This window comes from Rhineura floridana, chromosome 1 (genome assembly GCF_030035675.1).
Source record: "Rhineura floridana isolate rRhiFlo1 chromosome 1, rRhiFlo1.hap2, whole genome shotgun sequence".
NCBI lineage: Eukaryota > Metazoa > Chordata > Lepidosauria > Squamata > Rhineuridae > Rhineura > Rhineura floridana.
Genome location: NC_084480.1, coordinates 36,194,690 through 36,217,211, shown reverse-complemented (window position 1 = coordinate 36,217,211; position 22,522 = coordinate 36,194,690). Strand labels below are relative to the sequence as shown.

Sequence of the window (22,522 nt, the reverse complement as noted above, 5' to 3'; positions counted from 1 at the left end):
GCAATTTTAAGAGTTGTTTAAAAGGCTGTGTGCATATATCAGTGCTGGATCACACAGCAGTACTCTAATTAAGAAAAAAATAGACAACACTGAGTAGGCATGAAAATGACAACCATTATTGCCTTTTACATAAGGCAATTGCTTTGTACCGCTAAGGAAAGAGGCCAGAAGCAAGGCAACATGGAAATGCAAAGCTATACACCATATTATGTGATTCCATCCAAGTCTACTTGCAGCACAGTATGGGCCTTTGGAGCAGGCAAGTAGAGGAGCATCTTCTCTTACACTAGCTGGAGGGGTAACGATAGCGACACTTAAAAAAGAAAAAAAGCCAAATTTATAAATAGCAGCAATGCACATAAACAAACACGTGGAAAGCTTTCAACGTGACAAGGCTTTTCAAAGACCACATCCGATTTCAGTCTGTTTTTGCACAACAGAAATTTTGAGCTCTGCAATGGCAAAAAAAGTCTTACATAAGAACTGGTTGCTCAAGCACAGTCTGTTTCTTATATTTTAAGCTGAAAATAAACTTACAAATTTCTGGCGACTTTTGGCGAACACACTCCGACATTGCTTCCCCCAAGAGATTTACTGCTTTCACCTGGACACAGTACTCTCTATCAGAGAATGGTTGTTGAAGTAATGCACATGAACATAATGAACATAAACTATTTTTCACTGAGCAGTTTGATTTCAGACTGAAAAATGCAGAAGGAAAACAGAAAGTTAGTAAACATTCTTGATGGGAGAAGTGGTGGAAAAATGTACATTTTGAATGAAACCCAGGAGAGTTCTTTCTAGGTTCAACACAATTTAGAGAAGAATAGTACAAGGTGAATTATGCTCTTAATTATAGTAACTACAAAAATAGATTTCAATTAAAGAGTGTGTTTCTCTCTCCCACAAAAATTAATAGGATGAATATGTGCTGGGGCCAAACTCGATGTGATACAGAGTTCATGATTAGGATCTCACATGGCTTTTTTCCCCTTCTGTGTATTGTACTGGTAACCCCACACAACTGCTTTGAAGACTAGAAAAATGTTGTTCTTACTCCCCTCCCACAGAACATCAGCTCTACAGCAGGTGTGAAGACATGTCAGGCACATGTAGGAGGCAATTTAGATCAAAGAACAGGCAAAGAATTGCATGTTAAACTCCTTCTCCCAGGACAATACTTCCGGTGGCCATCTAAAAAGGCTGCTAATTGAGTTTTTTTAAAAAACAACAACAACGCAGACCTATAGATTATTCACTTCACAGAAGATCTAGCCTCCCCCAACTGCCTCTTGACAAGCACTGGTAAGAACATGGAGACATTTGGTGCTCAGCAGTTGTAGCAGAGGGATGCCCCTTACTGCACATTCCTGGCCACATCTCCCCAATAAAAATCAAAAATTATTTTTTGCTCTACCAGTCTTGAAACCCAATGGAAAATAGAGACATTAAGCCTGAATATAGTCAGTGGTTTCTAAAAGAGGAAAAGGTAGCAAGATGGAGGCATTATTCCTTTGGGTATTATACAGCCATGAGAGCGGCTGTATACTATAGCCAGTGTGGAGTTTTCACATTCCGCAATGTTAAATTGAAAATACCCCCCCCCGCCATTCGGATGCTTCCCATAAGCTCATTTCAAAACAAAATGTTACAAAATTTATAGTCCTGAACTCAGAAATGCTTGCTTAACAACCCTCTCAATGTTCATGGCGATACACAAAACAGTCAGAGAGAACAGAGAGTTCAAAGCGTAAAAAGAGGGGGGGAAACCCCAGAGTCCTTTTGGACATTTTTCTGTCAGAGTTCTCATAATCTGTTGGAATTCATTAAAAATCACCCATGTTCACAGAGTACCTGTAATCCTAATACTGACCTTGCCCCATACTCTGACCTTCATCTTCTGCAGTTTAAAAGTTAAAAAAAATTGGCTGATTTTTAATTAATTTAAGACATTTTAGCTGGAACCCTATGATAACATCAGGCATGCTCAGTAAGAACCAACTGTCAGAGTTCTAAAAGCCAGACTCACAGCTGCTGGGCTTGTCTAATCAGCGGCCACACTCACACCAGACTTTGATTTCACTTGAGACAGTCATGGCTTCCCTCAGAGAATCCTGGGAAGTGTAGTTTGTGAGGGGTGCTAAGAGGAGACACCTGTTCCACTGAGAAAGCCAGACTGGTTTAACAGTCAGCCACTCTGATTGAAGGTCTGTGAGGGGAACAGGGTGTCTCCTAACAACACTCAGCACCCTTCACTAACTACACTTCCCAGGATTCTTTGAGAGAAGCCATGGCTGTCCAAAGTGAAATAAAGGCCTGGTGTGGATGTGGTCAGGGACAGCTTTGGTTTAAATTTGGGTGGGAGGCTACATGTTCCTGCTGTAGAATAAAAAGGTGGGGGAAATGCTGAAAAGCAATGGTACTGTTCACAATGTTTTCCTTTTGGAAAGGAAAGGGGCTTCCCTTCTGCCCAGTGCCCACCCACCCAATCCCCTCCCCTCCCTGCCCCTCCTCCAGGTCAGTGTTGGATTACGACCTGGGAGACGAGGGTTTGAATCCCCACACAACCATGAAGTTCACTGGGTGATCTTGGGAGTCACTGCCTCTCAGCCTCAGAGGAAGGCAAAGGTAAAACCACCTCTGAATACCGTTTACCATGAAAACCCTATTCAAAGGGTCAACATAAGTCAAGATCAACTTGAAGGCAGTCCATTTCCATTTTCAAACATGATTGCACAGAAATAAATCCCACTGAACTCAAAATGTATGCAAATGATCAAACCCACCCTCCCTTCTCTTCCCTCCTATCCCCTCCCTCTTGCCCCTTCCCTCCCCCTTCCTTTCCCCCTCCCTCCCCATCCCCATTCCCTTCCAATCCCCTCCTTCCCCTTCCCTTTCCCCCTCCCTCCCCCCATCCTCTTCCTCCTTCCCACAGTCAGTTTTACCTAATTTAAGTATGATTGCATGGAAGTAAATACCATTGAACTCTATAAGCACGCAAATGATCAAACCTGCCCTCCCCCCCTTCCTTTCCCCCCCCCTCCAATACGCTCCTTCCCCTCCCCCCCATGGTCAGTTTTTCCTATCCTAACCATTATTGCATAGAAGTAAATCCCATTGAACTCAATAAGCATGCATATGATCAGACCTGCTTTCTCCCTCCTTCCCCTCTCCTCTCCCTTCCTCCTCCCCTCCCCTCTTCCTTTTTTCTCCTCCCCTGCCCACTCCAGCCCTCCTTCCCTCGCTCCCTCCCGGTCAGTTTTACCTATCCTAAGTATGATTGGAGTAAATCGTACTGAATTCAATAAACATGCAAATGATCAAACCTGTCCTTCTCCTCCCCTCCCCCTCCTGCCTGCCCCCATCTCAGTCCACCCCTCTGCGTTCCCTCCTTCCTCCTCCTTCTCCCCTCCCCATCCCCTGTGGTCAGTTTCATTTATCCTAAGCATGATTGCAGGGGAGTAAATCCCACTGAACTTAATAAGTATGCAAATGGTCAACCCATTCTCAGCAAGCTTGGACAGGATCCCATTTCTTACCTCCCGGATTAAAAAGCAGAGAAATTCACTAATAGGCAAAAAAACCTTGCGGTTTAAGAACTTACCATAACGAACATATATTTCTATCAAACTTTAAAAAGCAGGGAAATCGGCAGCTATAGTGAATGCACCAGGGTAGCAAGAGACCTGACCTCCTCTCTGAGATATTGGACTGCCCTACACATTTGTCAAAATGCAAACACAACTTGGGTTGGTCTTTCACAGTCCAATCCACTTGCTGTGTAGCTTGGAAGAATTTGGTAACATGTGCCTCTGAGCATATGGTGAGTGGTGGCAACACCTACCATCTCCAAAGATAGAGAATTATATTTTTGTATGTTTGTTGGTGTTCTTCTTACTTTGCTTCTTTCCTGTATTACTAATGTTTCTATAGAGAATCTAAACTAGAAAATTTTATTTCCCTCATTATTCATCCTAGAAAGCTGTGTCAAATTTATTTTTATTAATTTCAAAGCTTTTTATTGGTCAGTGTCATATGATGGTGAAGACAGCCTTTTGTGTTTCAAATTGGAGGTTATGTTCGATTTCTATTTTGGGTGCATTAACAATTGAATCTGGAACTGCAGTTTGATGTAAAATCAGATGATTACAATATGTTGCTACTTCAGCAATGACTCTAGCTGTTCCAAAAAGGAGGATGCATGTTTTCAGCCCGCTATGTTTAAACCACTTTATTTAAGGCAAAGTGGGCAAGGTCAATTAAAAACATAGAGCACACCTAGCATTTTGCTAGAATATATTTCACCTACCACTGTTTTATCTTGTGCAAATTGAGACACTCCTGAGGTCCACTGGAGACTATTCAGTGCCTTTATTCCACAATTCTGCTTGGAGTTTTTTTAGTTTAAATTTTGCAAAGTGATGCTGTACTTCACATATTCACAGAAATAGAAAGAAAAGAAAATGATTTCCTATAGGAAAGTTCACTAAAATTAATCAGACATATTTAAAGTGACCATCTGAACTATATCAACTGTCTTAATAATGTTGCTTCCTCCCTGCTAAAACAAGATCAGCACAGCACATGTCTTGTTTCTATTATTTGAGCTGATTGCACACTCACCATATGCTCAGAGGCACGTTACCAAAATTTTCCAAGCTACACAGCAAGTGGATTGGACTGTGAAAGACCAACCCAAATTGTGTTTGCATTTTGACAAATTTGCAAGGCAGTCCAATATCTCAGAGAGGAGGTCAGGTCTCCTGCTCCCCTGGTGCATTCACTATAGCTGCCCAATTTCCCTGCTTTTTAAAGTTTGATAGAAATATCTGTGGGCTATAGGTACGTTCTTAAACTGCAAGGTTTTTTGCCTATTAGTGAATATACATTAGTTATGGCTATACCACTGTTGTCTTTGGTCAAACATGTTTGGCAGTGTTTAAGGATTATATAACCTACAAAAGCCAGGAACATAAGTTGACTGCGGGATATATATCATGGGCAAAAATATCTCTATTATTTATTTTCTGGTATGAAAAAATGTTATCATCTATCTAATGTTCAAGTTAATAGGTATTAAGAGAAATATAACAAATAATAAATGCATATGGATGGACATCTCTTGTGGGTCATATCCAACATTTCTCAAATTCATAGACCCACTGAAATAAATGGACATGACTAACTTTCAATGGGTCTACTCTGATTATAACTTAGTTGGATACAACCCTGTATATTTTATTTTACAAAGGGGCAACTGTGTTAATCTGTTCTAGTAAAAACAACAGCTTTGTAGCACCTTAAAAAACAAATAAATGGATGTCTTGAGATCACTTCATCAGGTGCGTGAAATGTTATCCTAAACTGATTAGCTATATAATACACATGGGTATGTTTAAAAGAAAAAAGAAAAACAGTAAGGTCAGCGGGAGATATAGATAGATATTGCAAAGCCATTTTTGGATGAAGGGCAGTTTATAATTTTTAAAACAAATATTAGATAATAATTTATTTTAGAAATTTCTACTCCAAAAGGGCTCCCAAGGCAGCTTCCAAATTAAAAACAGAATACAGTAAAACAAGACAAAAACAAAACACAACAATTACATTAAAGCTAAATGTATGTAAAAGTGGCACAATAATCATTTACAAAGCAGTGCTGATCATAACATCTTGGCATTAGTAAGTTAATTAATATCCATAGTGATACAAATCCATTATCTCAATTCAGACAAAAGGTGACAGAATTTAACTTTTTGATCAGTTACAATTCAACATTTTCATGCGGGGAGTCTACCTTTGAAAATTCTTTGTTCAAGAATAGCCACTATATAGGGTCAGTAATGTTCTAAGTGGTTGAAATGTTATCCCACTGATTTCTAAATATTGTCCTTTCTAAAGTCAGATTTGTGTCCATTTATTCTTTTATATAACTGACCTATTTGTCCTATGTGGCATATAGAAGGGCATTGCTGGCAGACTCTAGTTTATATTGGGGGTCACCAATACAGTGCCTGCAGGTACTAAGTTGTTATCATTTTGTGCTATGCCACACTCCCCATGGCAGCCTTTATGTTCACAGAATTCCAAATATGCCTACAGACCCCAAAAGGATAGCAGCCACTGTATATTGTTGGAAGATGAACAGGTGAATGAGCCCTTGAGGTTATGACTGATGTTATTTGGCCTTGCAGCAGATATGGGGACAGAGTTGGGATCTGAGTTTGCTACAGAATCTGGCCCCTGTGTTTTTGTGTTGATGAGTGGTCTGTGTGTGATGTGTAGCTGTATCAGATTAGGAGGTTCTAAAAGATTAGCCTCCTAATCTAAAAGTAGGTAAACTAAAATATTTGATTGGGGGGGGGAAATTCAAATATCTAGTTCATACGTTACAACCCTTTACAGAACATTAATAGCTGGCCACTTAGCACTTACTTATTTCTAAAGAGAATATAATCTGTTGCAATCTGTGTTTCAGATGTCCAACTGCAATTTAGAGTGCTCCTGTAATAAAATATGCAGGAAATATTTCCAGGTTTCTGTGGCGGAACTGTAATCAAGAGAAGCAAAAGACATATTTTCTCAGGCATTCGTATGGACAGTGTCATATGGTAAAAAGACTTAACTATTTGGTAGCAATCATATCTTACAATTCACATTTAAAAAAGCATTACTCCCACCATCATTCCATTCTACATAAATATTGTCAAATATTTTTAAATATTGTCAAACTGTTTAAATCACCCATTTTCAGTTAAAGACTTTTAAGCTTACTTACATCCTGATTTAACTTCAGAGTAAGCCAGGCGTTGCTTTTCAACTGGAGAATCAACAAAGCATTTAATGTGAGCTCTTCTATAAGTGAAATTATGTATAGCTACTCCAGAGACAGACTCATTGATAATTTGGTAGTTTTCTTTTGCAATCACATCATCATTCAGTGTCCAGATGATATGACTTGCATTTTTATAAGGAAAGAGTGTTTTGCCAAGGATACAAAAAACTTTCAAGGTTGAACCACGTTCAATTAAAGGGAATGAAGGAAATATATGAGCCACATCATCTCCATCTATTTTAAAAGAAAAAACCACTTAGATCAGGCATACTAAAAGCAAAATACAAAACAATACATCAGTGATGAAAGAAATTAACAAAGAAGGGTCTACTTCATTTATGTATACACAATGCTATCTCTTTCCCTTAAGAGATTCCTTATCTATTCAATTTCACCCCTCTGGTTTGGCATATATGTGCCGTAATTCCCCATGCTGTTTAACATAATATTTTCACTAGTAATGCATCTTGGACTTTTCACCATCATACAAAGGCTTAAGAGCCAGTTTAGACTTTATACAGTTGCCTGCTTTCTTTGTGCCACACAGGGCCAAAATAGACACAACATTAAGACTGCAATCCAACATATGTCTACTCAGAAGTAAGCTCCATTGGGTTTGATGTGGCTTACTCACAAGTAAGTGTGCACTGGACTGCAGCCTAAATGTGTTCCTGGGAAAAGTCCCTGTGTTGCGAGCCCAGCACATAGGGAGAGTAGGTTTCACTTTCCTCCCATGGTGTGGTATTAACAGCTACACCCCACTTATTTGCCCTGCAAGGGAAGCTCCCTTATTGGCATTTAGCCAAGTGAAATTAGAAACTTTAAACTGTTTATATATGAATTATCTTTTATCGTTCCAAGGGAAGTAAGCACGGGTTTACTTACTGTCTGATGCTAACTACATTTACTTGAAAGTTAATAGTACTGATTTCAGTACAATTTTCTTCTACGCAAGTTTGTTTAGGATGGCAACCCAACAATAAGTATAGAAAAGATTCAACTTACCTGCTAAACAGAATCTGCAAAGTATTGTTAAGATCCCAAATAGCATATAGAACATTTTATATAGAATCACCGGCAGCAACCGGGAAACCCTGTAAAACAAAAAATTAAGTGTTCCCCCAACAAGGTCAGTGATGCCCCTGCATTATATAATACACGTTTCTATCTGTTGATATAATGAAAATCAAATTATTTTATACAGCTTCTCTCAGCTAAATTTCCAAAGGGGGGGGGACCTGAAATGGGTTAGGTTTTGTGCCCCTGGTAACCTTCGCAAGGATGGAGGGACGATTAAGATGGTCCGCCCTTGGAGACTTATGGATCTGGATGGTTTCCTGAATGCTCTGGGGGATGTTCCCAGCATGGTTGGAGATACCGCCAAAGCCCTGGTTAATCTCTAGAATATGGATGTGACCCAGACAGTGGACACTATCATTTTGAAGCACCCTCTCCCACCAGTGAGGGCTCATAATACACCTTGGTTTATTCAAACCTTGGGCCTGATGAAGCGGCAGGGATAATGGCTACAGCAACAATAGAGAAAAACTCAATCGGCTTTCAACCGAACACAGGCTAAAGCTCATTTTTGAGTCTATCATGTGGAGGTGATGGTAGCAAAGAAAGCTTACTTCTCTGCCACCATTGCATCCACTCAGTGTCGTCCGGTGATGCTTTTCCAGGTGGCTCGGGGTCTTTTGAGCTCTGGCCCTACACTGGATCCTGAGCCCTCAGTCGCTTGCTGTGACATGTTTGCAAGGTGCTTTGCAGATAAAATTGCCTACATTCAGACTGACTTGGACTCCTCATTAACTACAGTAGTGCCAGATATCCCCAAGGCTTTCTCTGATTATTTTTCTATGGATAAGTTTTCAGCTTGTAAAGCCTGAGGATGTGGACAGGGCTCTGGGAGAAATGAGGGCCACTACTTGCTCTCTTGACCCTTGCCCATCCTGGTTAATCAAATCTGCCAGAGGGGGAGTGTTGGCTGGTTAGCATATTTGGTTAATACCTCCCTAAGAGAAGGTTCTATGACAACATTGTTGAAGGAGGCTGTGATAAGACCTTTGTTAAAGAAGCCTTCATTAGACCCTCCAGATCTTAACAACTTCCACCCAGTCTCTAATCTCCCCTTTTGGGGCAAGGTGATTGTGAAGGTAGTGGTTGCTCAGCTCCAAGGTTTCGTGGATGAATCTGATTACCTAGAACCTTTTCAATTAGGCTTCAGGCCTGGTCATGGGACAAAGACTGCCTCGGTTGCCCTGCCTGAAGACCTACACCAGGCATCAGACAGAGGAAGTGCATCACTGTTAGTGCTGCTGGACCTCTCAGTGGCTTTCAGTACCATCGACCATGGTATCCTTCTGGGATGTCTATCTGGACTGGGAGGCACCGTTTTACGGTGGCTCCGGTCCTACCTGATGGACAGGTTCCAGAAAGTTGAGCTGGGGGACTTCTGCTTGAACCCCTGGCTGCTGGCCTACGGCATCCTGCAGGTTTCCATTATGTCTCCCATGCTCTTTAACATCTATATGAAAGCGCTGGGACAGGTCATCTGGAGATTTGGAGTGGAATGTCATCAATATACTGATGACACAACTCTATCTCTCCCTACCACCTGATTCCAGGGAGGAAGTGCTCATCCTAAACCGGTGCCTCGAGGCTGTTAAGGGCTGGATGTGAGCTAACAAACAGATACTTAATCCAGACAAGACAGAAGTGTTGCTGGTGAAGGGAAAAACTGTGCCAGAGATAGGGCTGCAACTTGTTCTGGCTGGGGATGCACTCCCCTTGAAGAAGCAGGTCTGCAGTTTGGGAGTGCTCCTGGATCCTGCCCTGCTCCTTGATTATCAGGTGGCTGGGGTAGCCAGGAGTGCTTTTGGCCAACTCAAACCGGTCTACCAGCTGCGCCTGTTCCTGGAAGCAGTTGACATGGCCACAGCATCACATGCATTGGTGACATCAAGGCTTGATTACTGTAATGCACTCTATGTAGGGCCGCCTTTGAAAACAGTTCAGAAATTCCAGTTGGTTCAAAACGCAGCAGCCAGAATGTTAACTGGATTGCGGAACAGGGAGCATATCACCCCTGTGCTTTATCGACTCCACTGGCTCCCAATTTGTTTCTAGGCCCAATTCAAAGTGCTGGTTCTGACCTTTAAAGCCCTAAACAGCCTTGGACCAATGTACCTGAGGGACCGCTTATGCCCATATGTACCTGCCCAGGATTTAAGATCATCTGCCTCTAGTCTCCTCTGTGTGCCTGGAATGAAAGATGTTAGACTGGCAGGCACGCGGGAGAGAGCCTTTTCAGCTATGGCCCCCAAGCTTTGGAATACCCTACCCCAAGATGCATAACTTGGAAAAGTTACTTTTTTGAACTACAACTCCCATCAGCCCCAGCCAGCATGGCCACTGGATTGGGCTGATGGGAGTTGTAGTTCAAAAAAGTAAATTTTCCAAGCTCTGCCAAGAAGCCCGCTCTGCTCCCTTCCTGATGGTTTTCCGGAGACTTCTGAAAACGATCTTGTTCTAGAAAGCCTTTGAGAGGGACTGACGGTAGAGCCTGTAACTGATTTTATTCCTCCCCCCACTTTTTAGTTTTTACCTCTTTAGTCCCTTTTAATATCACTCCTCTGTATTTCTTAATTGTATTTTATGTATTTTTATCTGTTAATAATTTTTGTGATTAATTGTGTATGATTTTATTGTGAGCCGCCCTGAGTTCCCTATTGCTGGGTAGAAGGATGGGATAGAAATATTTTAAATAAATAAATAATAAATCCATCATTTAACTATTACTTCATGTATTTCAGAGTTGAATTCTGAAAATAGGTTCTAGAGCTGAATCTTGACTCTTTTCTTCTTGACAATATTACTGGGGTTACACAGAACTTTTGAAATGGGCTTCCTATTTCTTTGAGTTGAACACTTCAGGAGACCCCGCAAACTGCAATCAATAATCTTGCAACCATTGGTACTATGTAGCATGTTGGCATTTTTTATTTAAGATGCACAGTCAAGGTTTTCAACAACATTGTATGTATGTATATTAATTATATATAACTGACAAGCATCCATTAGACAGTTATATCTCCCCAAGTTCATATGTCAATTCTTCTATGCGCTCCTGGAAAATACACATCTAACTAATTTACTCACATATGTTACAGGGCTTATAAATCCAATCAGCAGCACTGGCTTTTACAATCCCTGGGACCTTATTGGTTATACTTATTATGGTGGCTGTCCCTTCTCTTATTGCTAGTTAGCTGCCACATCCTACTGGCCCCTCCTGCCCGTGTGTAGAAAATGCTAGCATAACCTACTCTGGAAATTGTAGTTTTTGAAGAAGCATGTCACATAGTATGGCACGCTTCTTCACGACTCTTAAACTACAAGTGACATAGTTCCAGTTAAATGATATTTAAAAACAGCCTATGGTTGAACACAAACAAGTACATACTACTGTAAAGTGCCTGCTTCACTCATCGCTTTAGTCAGTCAGGAGAAAACAAACCAAAGAACTGGCTTAGTGTTTTGTGTGAGCCAGCACTGATGGTTTCTCTACAAACAAACCACGACTGGAATCCAAGGTTTGTTCTTGGCTCACCACTTGTAATTTGAGAGAAACAAACCATGAGTGCTGGTTTGCACCTAACACTAAGCCAGTTGGCTAATGGGACAAGTGAAGTGGGCACTTGAGAGCATGATCTGCTTTAAACCATAGGTGTTTTTTTTTAAAAAAAAAACCCAACTATGGTTTAACATTTCCTGTACAGCGTGGATGGCATACCCACAGTCCACCTCCCACCACCAAGCATATCATGATGCCGCCCCCGCCCCCTGCAAAGTCCCTCAACATTTGGCTTCTTTTCAAATAATATTTTTTTAAAAATCCCCCCTAGCAGGCAATAGAGTCCCACAATTGCACCGGGGAGAGGGGACCGGTTTCATCTTCCCTTCTGATCTCATAAGAAAGGGGAGGGGTGATGTCACCTCTATTTACTTTTACAAAAGGGCCTCTTCTCCTTTTGGTGCACAGCCATTGTTAGAAGTACTCAGGGAAGTACTTAGGGAACAGAAGCACTTCTTCCCATTTCCTCTCTAAGACCTTTTAACAATGGCACCACACCAGAGAGAGAAGGAGCCCTTTTGAACAGGTAAAAAGAGGATTTGTTTTTGCTTTCCAGAGAAGCAGTAGGACAAGAGGCACTCCTTAACCAGCCCTAGGGAGCCAAAACACTACTGAGTCTGTCCCCTTCTGCTGTGTATGTGCTATTTGTGTATGTATGCATGCAAGTGTGTGCAGTGGCGTCACTAGGGTTGGTGTCACCTGGTGCCTGGGAATGCCGGCGCGCCTCCCTCGCCCGCCGATGCTGCTCCCGGTCTCGCCCGCCCGCCTGCCTGCCTCCGAGGAGGAGTTGGCTGCTTCGACGCCAACCCGGAGCGCTTCTCGGCTCCTTTCGGGCAATGGCACGGGCGACGGGGCAGCTCTGGCTGACACCCCCCTCATGGTGTCACCCGGGTGCGGTCTGCACTCCCTGCACCCCGCTAGTGACACCACTGAGTGTGTGCACATGCTGGCATGCAGCCCTCGAAGGGGAGATGAAACCTCATCGTGACCTGCAAGCCACAAAGGTTAGCCACACCTGCTATGCTCTGACCTAGAGGAAGGCCTCAGCTGGCAATTCATCGTTCAGAATGCAACTCAGGACCTATTTGCACTATTCAGTATTATGTCACTTTAAACTATCATGGCTTCCCTCAAAGAATCCTGGGAACTGGAGTTTCTTAAGGGTGCTGAGATTTCTTAGGAGACCCCTATTCCCCTCAGAACTCCCGAATTCCCCTGAAAGAGAGATTGCCGGTTAAACCACTCTGCAGTTCTACCTTCTGCCCACTCCTTATCTAGTTCACTTGAGCAGTGGAATGCAGGAACAAACTTCCCATGAGAATTCCCTATGCAAACTGGAAAAAGCACAAATAGCTACTTTTTCAGCTCACTACTAGCTCATGAGAGTCAGCTCCTTCCTTTTTATACTGTTCAGTATTTTGGGGAAGACAGCCGATATGAATCAACTGAACCAGGGAGGGTAGACTCTGAGATACTGTGAAATTTATTTAGTTTACTAGAACCCCCAAGACACTCTAATCACAGCCTGGTATAAGTCATACACTTAGAATTAAAGAATATTGGCTGCAGCGACCAGGCACATCGGTCCAGAGTTTCAGACAGACAGTCTCTCTCAGACCTACTTAGAGATGCCTGGGATTGAAACTAGGACCTACTGTGAAACTTGCTGGTCTATTGCAAATCACCCACCAGTAGATCTAGATCTATTTTCTTACTGCCGCTGATATAAGCCAGCTGGAGAGTCGGTCCTCACACTCTCAGGTGATAAACATGCCCACATGGATCACATCAAAGCCTTTAAAGCCTCACCTGCCAAAATGTTCTTAAAAGAGAATTTTTGTCTTTAGTTTGAGGGTCCAGAGAGCCTGCGCTGAAAGTGACAACAAATGCATCGTCCAAGTAAGCTGCAATAAAAAAAACCGCTGAACGCCGGTTTGGAATATCAAGAACCCGAAGTTTCCTGAAAGGCTGTGAAGAAATAGATAAAACGGATTGATGCCGTTCTACAGGGCAAGTTTTTCAGTCTTCGAATAACCCGCAGATGTAATATTTTCATGCTAAAACTGACCTTGGACTTTCTGGGAACAGCTTTCAAATCTGGGAAGTGCGAGCGGGAAAGAGGAGTAAAATGACGGGGAACGGAAGAATTAAAAACAAAAGCTCACTCCGTTTGAAGGCAAATTACACTCGAGGGAACTTAAGGCCAGGAGGAAAAAAAACGCATGAAAGCTGGAAGGAAAGGGAAGCGAAAGCGAGCGAGAGGCTTTTCGGTTGAAATAACTGCCAGGAAGTGAGTAAAAAATACTGGTAAAGCGAGCCAGGAAAAGGAGGCTCTTACGCGTGGAAGAGGGACAGGATGAGGCAAAGAGAGCAAAGACGACAGACCGCTTCAACCCACCGGTGGATGGGGGAGAAAGCTCATCGGTTTTCAGTCAGTGATCAAAGGCGCCACTCTCACCATCTCCAGATCTCACCTCAGGCTAGACCAAGCCCCCAGTCAGCCCTTTCGCGAGAAGCCAAGCAGCAGAGCACCGCCTTCCGGCTTCCCTGCTCTCCGTCCGTGCGCGCTTGTTGGCGCCGTCTACCATATTCCTCTTTCTTAGGCAGGCCTCTTAGGATTGCCAGGTTCCTGGCCTGAGACTGATCCTTATCTTTTAGGAGAAGAGAGAGTCAGCCAAGTGTAAGTGTTCTTGCAACATTGTAATGGGAAAAACCACAAGGTGGAATTCTCCCATGACGCTGAAGTTGGTTCCTAGCTTCCAGTTCCTTATTTGCTTGAAAGTTCAAAACACTAAAAAAGAAAAGTTGACAACTGCAGTAACTGCAAGCCAAAGTTAACATGTATCTGAACCCCAAAATATATGTTGGGGTACCCTGTATGATATATCACTGTGACCAGGGGACTCTCCCAGTCAAGAATAACAATACACTTATGCAATCAAAATCATCAGGCTTCTGATATTACTATAAATACATGAGGTCATAAAATCATAAAAAATAAGTACCTGGGGGTGCCCACCCCCAAATCTGCTCTGGGCCAGGACAAATCATACACCCCACAAAAGGGGAGAGTGTCCTCTATGAGATGCCGCTGCTTCCCATCTGGCCCAGAGCTTCTACTGGGCGCAGGTCACGGATGAGGGCATCTATGCATAATAGGGTTGCCAGGTCAGAAGCATCCCAAAACCTGAGATTTTAGGGGCAGGCCCAAGTGATGTCATGGGGTGGGCCCAACTGATGTCATTAAGCATGATACATTAAGCATCAATCACAGTTGCTTGGAGCGTACAATTAAAAAAAATCTGACTGGAAATTAAGCTAGATATTTTAGCTAAAAAATGGAGCCTGGGTAGGGAACATTTAATCTAGCCTACTTGCTTTCGGCAAGAAGGGTTTAAGTGCCTTCAGGCCAGGCCAGTCACCAGAAGGTCACTGTAGGAAGAAAGGAGCCTAGTGTTGTGGAGATGTTAGATGGGAGCATTTGGGAGTAAAGATGGATGCCCCTGAAGGCTGCAATTCTAAACACACATACTAAGGGACTAAGCCCCCATATAACTCAACAGGACTTACTTCTGAGTAGATATAGTTTGGATTGTGCTGTTGGTAAAGCTTGACTAGGGATCCTCTGCAAAGACATCCATATCCAAGCAGGGTTGGCAACCCCCTGCCTGGAATGCCCTGCCCTTATCTTTTAATGTGGCTCCTCCAAACTTCTTTACAGATTTGACCCTTCACTTCAGAAAGAGGTCTGAGAAATGAGTAAGAGTAAGAAGATTCTCTGCCTTTTCTGTCTGCATAGATGCCCTCATCCTTCCCCTGTGTCCAGCAGAAGCTCTGGGCCAGGCGGGACACAGTGACATCTCGTAGAGGACACCCTCCGCTTTCCTTGGGTGTATGATTTGTCCTGGCCCAGAGCAGATTTCGGGGTGGGCACCCTCAGTTACATATTTTTTAAGATTTTATGACATCATTATGCGTTTATGACAATATCAGAAGCCTGAAAAATTTTAATGAACAATTTTATTGTTATTCCTGACAGGGAGAGTTCCCCGATCACAGTAATATATCATACTGGGTACCCCACATATATTTTGGGGTTCAGAGACATGTTAACTTTCTTGTGGAGCTGCTGTAGCTGTGAACTTTTCTTCTATTTTAGTGTTTTGAACTTTCAAGCAAATAAGGAACTGGGAACTAGGAACCAACTTCAGCGTTGTAATTCTCCCTTCCCCCTGCACAACTTTTAAAGATACAGAAGACCTTTTGGAGGCTGGGCCTGGCAACCAAGAGGTCTTCTGTATCTTTAAAAGTTGTGCAGGGGGAAGGGAGAATTCCACCTTGTGTTTTTTCCCATTACGGTGTTGCAAGAACACCTGCACTTGGCTGACTTTCTCTTCTCCTGAAGATACAGGATCAGTCTCAGGCCCTGAGCCTGGCAATCCTAATACTAACCCAATCCTCTGATAATCTTCCCTCTCTATCACTAGTGCTTGGCTTCCCCCCAAAAATCCTGGAAAGTGTGGTTTGTGAAGGGTGCTGAGAGTTGTTAGGAGAGCCCTATTTCCCTCCCAGAGTTACAGTTTGCAGAGTGGTTTAACAGTCAGTCCCTCTTTTCAGAGAACTCTGAAGATTCTAGCTCTGTGAGAGGAATGGGGTCTCCTCACAACCCTCACCACCCTTTAACAAACCACAGTTCCTAGGATTCTTAGGGGGAAGCCCTGGCTGTTTAAAGTGGTATCATGGCAGAATAAATGTATGGTGTGAATGTGACCTGGCATTGGTGGGGTGGACTGTAGCTGAGAGGGGGCAAATGGGGGTGCTGACCCCCTGAGCTGTGCTTTGCCTCCCCACATTTTTTTGAGGAATTGGCTTCATTTTAATGTGTGACATGATAGACAATGACAACTTCCACTGAAAGAATGATAGATTGTTTTAAGAACAGGAGCAAGTTAAGAATAGGACCATATGAAAAAAATCAGTGAATAAGGCAGGGTGAGTGTACAACAAAAGCCTCATCTGGAAGAGCACCCCCCCACACACACACAAAATCAGCTCACTCAAGACTTTCCCGGACTGAGGTGGATTTTACATTATCACAATCACCCTATCCCTTAAGTGATCCTGAAAAAAATAGCCAGTATTGTGACATGACCCTTGAAAAGTTAAATATTGGAACTTTTGTATTATGGGCTAGAGTTGGACTCCACCCTTGGATTTTCTTTTGCTCTGCTTTTTCAAATTTAGCTTTGGTTGTGCTGTCTACTCAGCCAGCAATAAAGAAGCATGTTTGCCTGCAATAAGAAGTAAGAGTTTGTTTATTCTGCAGTTATTATAATGAGTAGAGCAGGATTGGGTGGGTGTTTATTGCTAAAGGGTGAAATAAAGAGATAATTTAAAGTGATCTGAAAAAATGGCTACTTTAGTCTTTTAAAATACTCACTATACTAGGGTTGCCAGATCTCTGGTTTTTGCCTGGAGACTCCAGTTTTTTGGGGTCTTCTCTGGATGAGTCACCTTAATCTCTGGACTCTTAAATTTCTAGGTGGTCTGGTTCAAAAGATATAAACCAAAATGTCAGCTGCCCTCCCAACTTCTGTTAGTACTGGCTGCTCTAATCAGGGCCAGTTCTAAAGGGCGGCCAGGTGGGGCACTGGCCCGAGGGCCCCGGAGCTACAGGAGCCCCTGAGGGGCCCTCTGCTCCCCTTCCGCAATCCACAGCACCATCCGCCTGCCCACCATTCCCTTGCCTCACCTACCTGTCTCCTGTCTTTTACCATTGCCCTTAATAAAGATGGCAGCCGCAGTTTCCCTAAGGTACTGAAGCCGCAGCTGCCATCTTAGTTGATGGCAGAGATGCACGCGCATAGCACGCACATGTGCCATCAACAAAGATGGCGGTGGAGGCTTCATCCCCTTAGGGAAACTGTGGCCGCCATCTTCATTAAGGGCAATGGTAAAAGACAGGAGACAGGTAGGTGGGGGATCACGTGTGAGACGTGAGCATTCGCCCAAGTGCACAGACCGGGGCCCAGGGCAAGCTGATGCCCAAGGGCCCCAGCATGCCTGGAGCCAGCCCTGGCTCTAATCCCTGCCCTTTCAGGTTTTTAGCCAATAAGTGAAGTCAGGGTTGTGATTGACAAGATTTGTTGACCCCCAGGCAATACCTAAACCCAATTTCCTGAGGACGGTTTCCTTTTCCTGCTTGTCTCGCATCAGGAATTCAGAGAGAGAGAGAGAGAGAGAGAGAGAGAGAGAGAGAGAGAGAGAGTGTGTGTGTGTGTGTGTGTGTATCTTTTAACAGCATAAAGAGTACTTTCTCTGTACAGGATTGGAACTTGCTTCTGAGTAAACATGCATAGGACTGCACTACAACAGATCACAGCTGGATCTTGGTGGGCATATACAGTAAACAATTGTAGTTATAATAAAAGTGTACATGCAGGGTTTTTTTTAATTATTTGCAAGAATTGCGTATTATACATTTTATCTTTCAAATAATTTTTGAACAGAGATTTTAAAAAGTATACATGCTGCAGTTTTATACTTTCTAATTAAGGAGTCAAACAAGCTTAAATTTTACTGGACTGTTGAAGAGGGCAGTTTATTTGTCTTATTCATAACCTGTTGTGAAAACCTACCCAATATGAAGCTTTTCTGGAAGTAAAGCTGCAATGCTAATTCCACATACCTGGGAGTTAACCCCACTGAATTCAGTAGGACTTACTTTTGAGTAGACATGGTTAGGATTGTGCTGAAAATCAATGGGACTTTTGAGTAAACATAGAAAAGGGTTGTGTCTAAGCAAGCAAGAAGGAATGATCCCGTCACTTCAACCGGACCTGGAAACACCCTCATTTAGCTAAGACTTCTATCTTAATTTCCAATCAGAGATTTTTATTTGAGTGGTATGCTCCAAGCAACTGTGGTTGATGCTTAATGTATCATGCTTAATGACATCACCAGGGCCCACCACTGAAATGTCAGGGTTTGGGATGCTTCTGACCTAGCAAACTACACTATATCCATAATCATAGTGGCTATTTTTTCTTGATTACTTGATGGCAAAGTATGAAAACAGCCCTACAGGAATAGAAATATTACTGTGTGCACTACAGTTAGCTCACTGGCTGGCTGTATACCTAAGCTGTAACTCAAGCCTAATTTTTGATTTTTCCAATATGTGCAGTGCAGCATGAGGCCTTTTCAGAGTTTCTGGACAGAAAAATCAACTAGCAACCAGTAAAAAATTCCAGTTCCATTCTACAATTAGTTTTCAATTGCTTCATTCGTCCTTTATGTAGCAGCCAGTTAAAAAGTTTTTCTTGATTGTCCAACAGGAAGGAACATCTAAAGGCCAGAAGAAGAATAGAAGGAGGAACTGTCAAGGAGAAGTTAACAAACACACCTTATCGTGTTTATTTTCTTTCTGCCTTTCCCTAAACTTGTAGTATGCACAAGTTTGTTTCTCCGGCGGAATCTAAAACTGAAATACCTAATGCAGCATCAAAGCCAAGCTCAGGAGCTCACTGTCTTTACCAAAGTATTTAGGTTCATGAACAATCAGAACACAGGCACAGACTATAGGTGAAAGGGACTGTAGCTATAGGCAAAGTCAAGTTTTTGAGTCTAGTATTCCTAGGGATCACTCAAAAAGGGGGTGAGACAATTAAACAGATTAAACTTCATTCATGTAAGTTAACACATTCTCTGGATGGAGAGTGATGGAGAAGGTCACTGCCTTCCCCTTCCCCTGGCCTGGCCCTCACAATCTCTCCACCAGTGGGGGGGGAATTGGCTGGTGATATGTGCCTCTTCTCCCCAATGCCTCACCTAGAAATGTGGCTGCCCCACCCAGAGCTTGGAAAAGTTACTTTTTTGAACTACAACTCCCATCAGCCCCAGACAGCATGGCCACTGGATTGGGCTGATGGGAGTTGTAGTTCAAAAAAGTAACTTTTCCAAGCTCTGGCCCCACCCAACAAGGAAGGCTGGTTACAGGGCTAGGCGAAAGGCAGGAAGCCAACAGTAGGGGGAACTCTGCTGAGTTCTTCAAGGGCAACACTGAGACTGAAGAGGAAGGTGGCAGGAAGTGTCACTCTCTGGACTGGGTATAAGTAAGAAGGCCGACGGTTGCGGGCTGGTTGAGGACAGACTAAGGTTGATGTGGCAGTTCCCCAACAGACCAACCTTCATGGCCTTTTAACCTTGTACCACAATGGCAACAACTTCTGGCAAAATAGCATGGAAGTGCTGTAGGGTTCAAGGGAATGTAGACTCTTATCTGCAGAGAACATGCCAAATAATTGTTGGTGGACTTAGATTGAGGTTGTCTTGCTGTCAAGTGTGCTGCCAAAGGTTTCTGTTGCTGTTATTTGGGGGGAGGGTGTTAATGAAGTGCATGTGTTTTTGTGTGGATGTATTTGTATTGTTATACTGTATTTTTACCTCTATGTTTTTAAATATGATGTCAGTTGCTGGGAGACCTTTTTCAGTAACAAACTAACAAACTTAATAAATCATAATCTAGAGGTGAACTGTGTGACTGCAAAATTTACTATTTTTTGCTGGCATTTCCTTTCAAAGAAAGAGAAAAATCCATCCATAACAAGTTCCAATGTTACTTATTATGAAAGAGTTCCTGAGGGTCCTACTGTTAGGCTGACCAAGGCAGCCACAGGTTTTTGAATGTCAAGCTGTTAGTTGTTACTGTATTTTTAGTGATTGGGGATGGGGGGGGCAGAGTCTCCTGTAGGATTATCTGCCTGGCATGCTAAAATAACTAGACTGGCTACTATGTGCCTTGACTTTGAGGGTGTGGGGAATTTGCTGCTTAGGCACCAAAATGTCTTAGCCCAGCTTAAAAAATTGTTGACAGAGCCAGATCAACATTCCTTATAGCAGTCAACTTCTTAAAAGAGAGAAGGAGGATGCTCCTTGAGGCAAGGTTCTGCTTAGCTCAGAATTCCTTATCATTATCAACTAGATGTGGCTCTTCTGGTACATGTGAAATCTATTATTTAATTTCCTTAAAATATATACCACACCTTTCTTCCATCTTGGATCCCAAGATTGCATTGATGTGGTTCCACATCCAGCCTCTGACAGTTTCAGCTAGACAGTGGCTTTATAGGCCTCCAGTTCAGATAATACCCTAGGATCACAATAATTAAAAAAAGAAAAGAGTGTTTCTAAACATGTGCAGAGTTAACATCCCCCTCAAATACTAAGTGACTATAAACAGATCGCACACTTAGGCTATAAGGAAAAAAAATATTGCCATTCCTTCATTTTGGAGCACATGTTGTGTGCACTTATTTTTTAAAAAAGAGGCATTCACCATTATTGCACAAGCCTATCTCAAGGCCATATCCATATCAAACTACATCCCTGAAGTTTTTTATTTTACGAAAAGGCAGCTGAGTGTGGGGTTTGGATGAGGGCATAACCCTTACCTCTGCACTTTTCTGACTGAAAATCACTCTCCTTTCTCTAAGTCAGTGGTTCCCAACTCAGGGGCTGCAAAGTAATCCAGAGGGGAGCCACAAAGAGTGAAGAAATGAATTATTATTTTTTAAGTCTTCACTCCCTGGATGCTGACTGCTCCCCATGGCCACTGCAGATGACACCTCCCCCTTCTTCAAACGAGAGGGGAGGACTTTTGCTGAAGTGCCAGAGTGTCTTTCAGGGACACCAAGGGCAGGCATCTGCCTATAAAATGTGGCAGACGCCAAAGGAGGCTGAGGGCGGAGCTTCCATGAAGAAGAGGGGGTTACTCTTCTTCCCATTTCCTTGCACTGACGCTGCTGACAACACCCTTAGAACGAGAGGAGAGGGCTTTTCATGAAGCAAAAAGAAGAAAGGCTGCTTTCTCCCTTCCTTCCTGGCAGCCAACCTGCCTGCCTTTCTTGCCACCTCCTTTAAAAAATTATTCTTATTTGCGAGACCACCCAGATCTCGCCTTCAGCCCAGATGGATCAAGGAGCAGTGAGGAAGCTCAGGACTTTCTCATCCCCCATCTCTGAGGCTAAGTGTGTGTGCCAGCATCCCCCCTTTCTTCCACCTATACTCTGCTCCCCCCCAAATCTCTCTCCAAGATGCTGTAGAAGTTAAGGCAACCTTTCCCAACCAGTATGCCTCCAGATGTTATTGGACCACAACTCCCATCAGCCTCAGCCAGCATTGCCAATGGTCAGGAACGATGGGAGTTGTGGTCCAACAACATCTGGAGGCACACTGGTTGGGAAAGGCTGAGTTAAGGGCTTCCTCATGTGCCCAAATGCATGCACATCTGCAGATACTTGCAAGAGGGACAAGTGTGTTTGTGTGTGCTGATCTGTCTTCTGTTCCACTCCCATTCCCCAAGTACACACTAACCAAGTCATCAGTTCTGATTATCATCCCAAGGCCTAAAAGTACTAACCCCCCTCCTCAATCTATCCACCTTTATGTCTTCACAATCTAGCATCCCTACCACTACCACATTGCTGCTTCTTGATTATTATTAGTAGTAGCATTCTAAAAATGTCAGCAGGTTGGCTGAGGTCCACATACTGCAGCTGAAATGTATTTAATTATTATTGCATTTATATCCCACTTTTCCTCCAAGTTGCTCAAGGTAGTGCACATAGTTCCCCCCCCCTCCATTTTATCTTTACACCAACCCTGTGAGAAGGGTCAGGCTGAGATACTGTGTCTGGTCCAAGTTCACCCAGTGGGCTTTGTGGGTGGGTGGGGATTTGAACCTGGATCTTAGTCCAACACTGTAACCCACTGGGGTTGGGAGACAGGACTGTACATCTTCAGACTGTGTGTGGGGAGGGAGGGGGATACCAATTTGATCGGGCCTTTGCATTAAGAAAAGAAAGTAACACTCGCTGGAAAGGGATATTTGGAGATGTGATTTTGCCATGGACCATTTTTTCAAGTTAAAATCTACCTCAATGTAAGTAAATGTCTTTAGAATTGAGAGACAGGCGGAAAGGAATCATTGATTTAACATACAATCCACATATCAGTCCATTTCTCATCATACAAAATATAAAATGTATATC

At 43.1% G+C, this 22,522-nt stretch overlaps 1 protein-coding gene across 7 annotated transcripts in view; it reads right to left on the bottom strand.

Annotated features, from left to right (window-relative positions):
• Nucleotides 1-20,614, bottom strand: part of IL31RA (interleukin 31 receptor A) — a 69,356-nt gene extending 48,742 nt beyond the window's left edge. The window contains exons 1-6 of one of the 7 annotated variants that reach the window (XM_061618032.1): nucleotides 20,516-20,614; nucleotides 13,281-13,439; nucleotides 7,841-7,929; nucleotides 6,779-7,069; nucleotides 6,436-6,550; nucleotides 538-701 (exon numbers count right to left, since the gene is read on the bottom strand). In XM_061618032.1, the coding sequence (XP_061474016.1) occupies nucleotides 538-701; nucleotides 6,436-6,550; nucleotides 6,779-7,069; nucleotides 7,841-7,895 (625 nt within the window). In that variant the 5' untranslated portion in view covers nucleotides 7,896-7,929; nucleotides 13,281-13,439; nucleotides 20,516-20,614. Of the gene's footprint in view, nucleotides 1-537; nucleotides 702-6,435; nucleotides 6,551-6,778; nucleotides 7,070-7,840; nucleotides 7,930-13,280; nucleotides 13,440-13,539; nucleotides 13,801-13,869; nucleotides 14,171-20,515 lie in introns of those variants that run through there. The other 6 variants (XM_061618014.1, XM_061618042.1, XM_061618022.1 and 3 more) reach the window with 6 other exon arrangements.
• Between the last annotated feature and the right edge of the window lie 1,908 nt (nucleotides 20,615-22,522).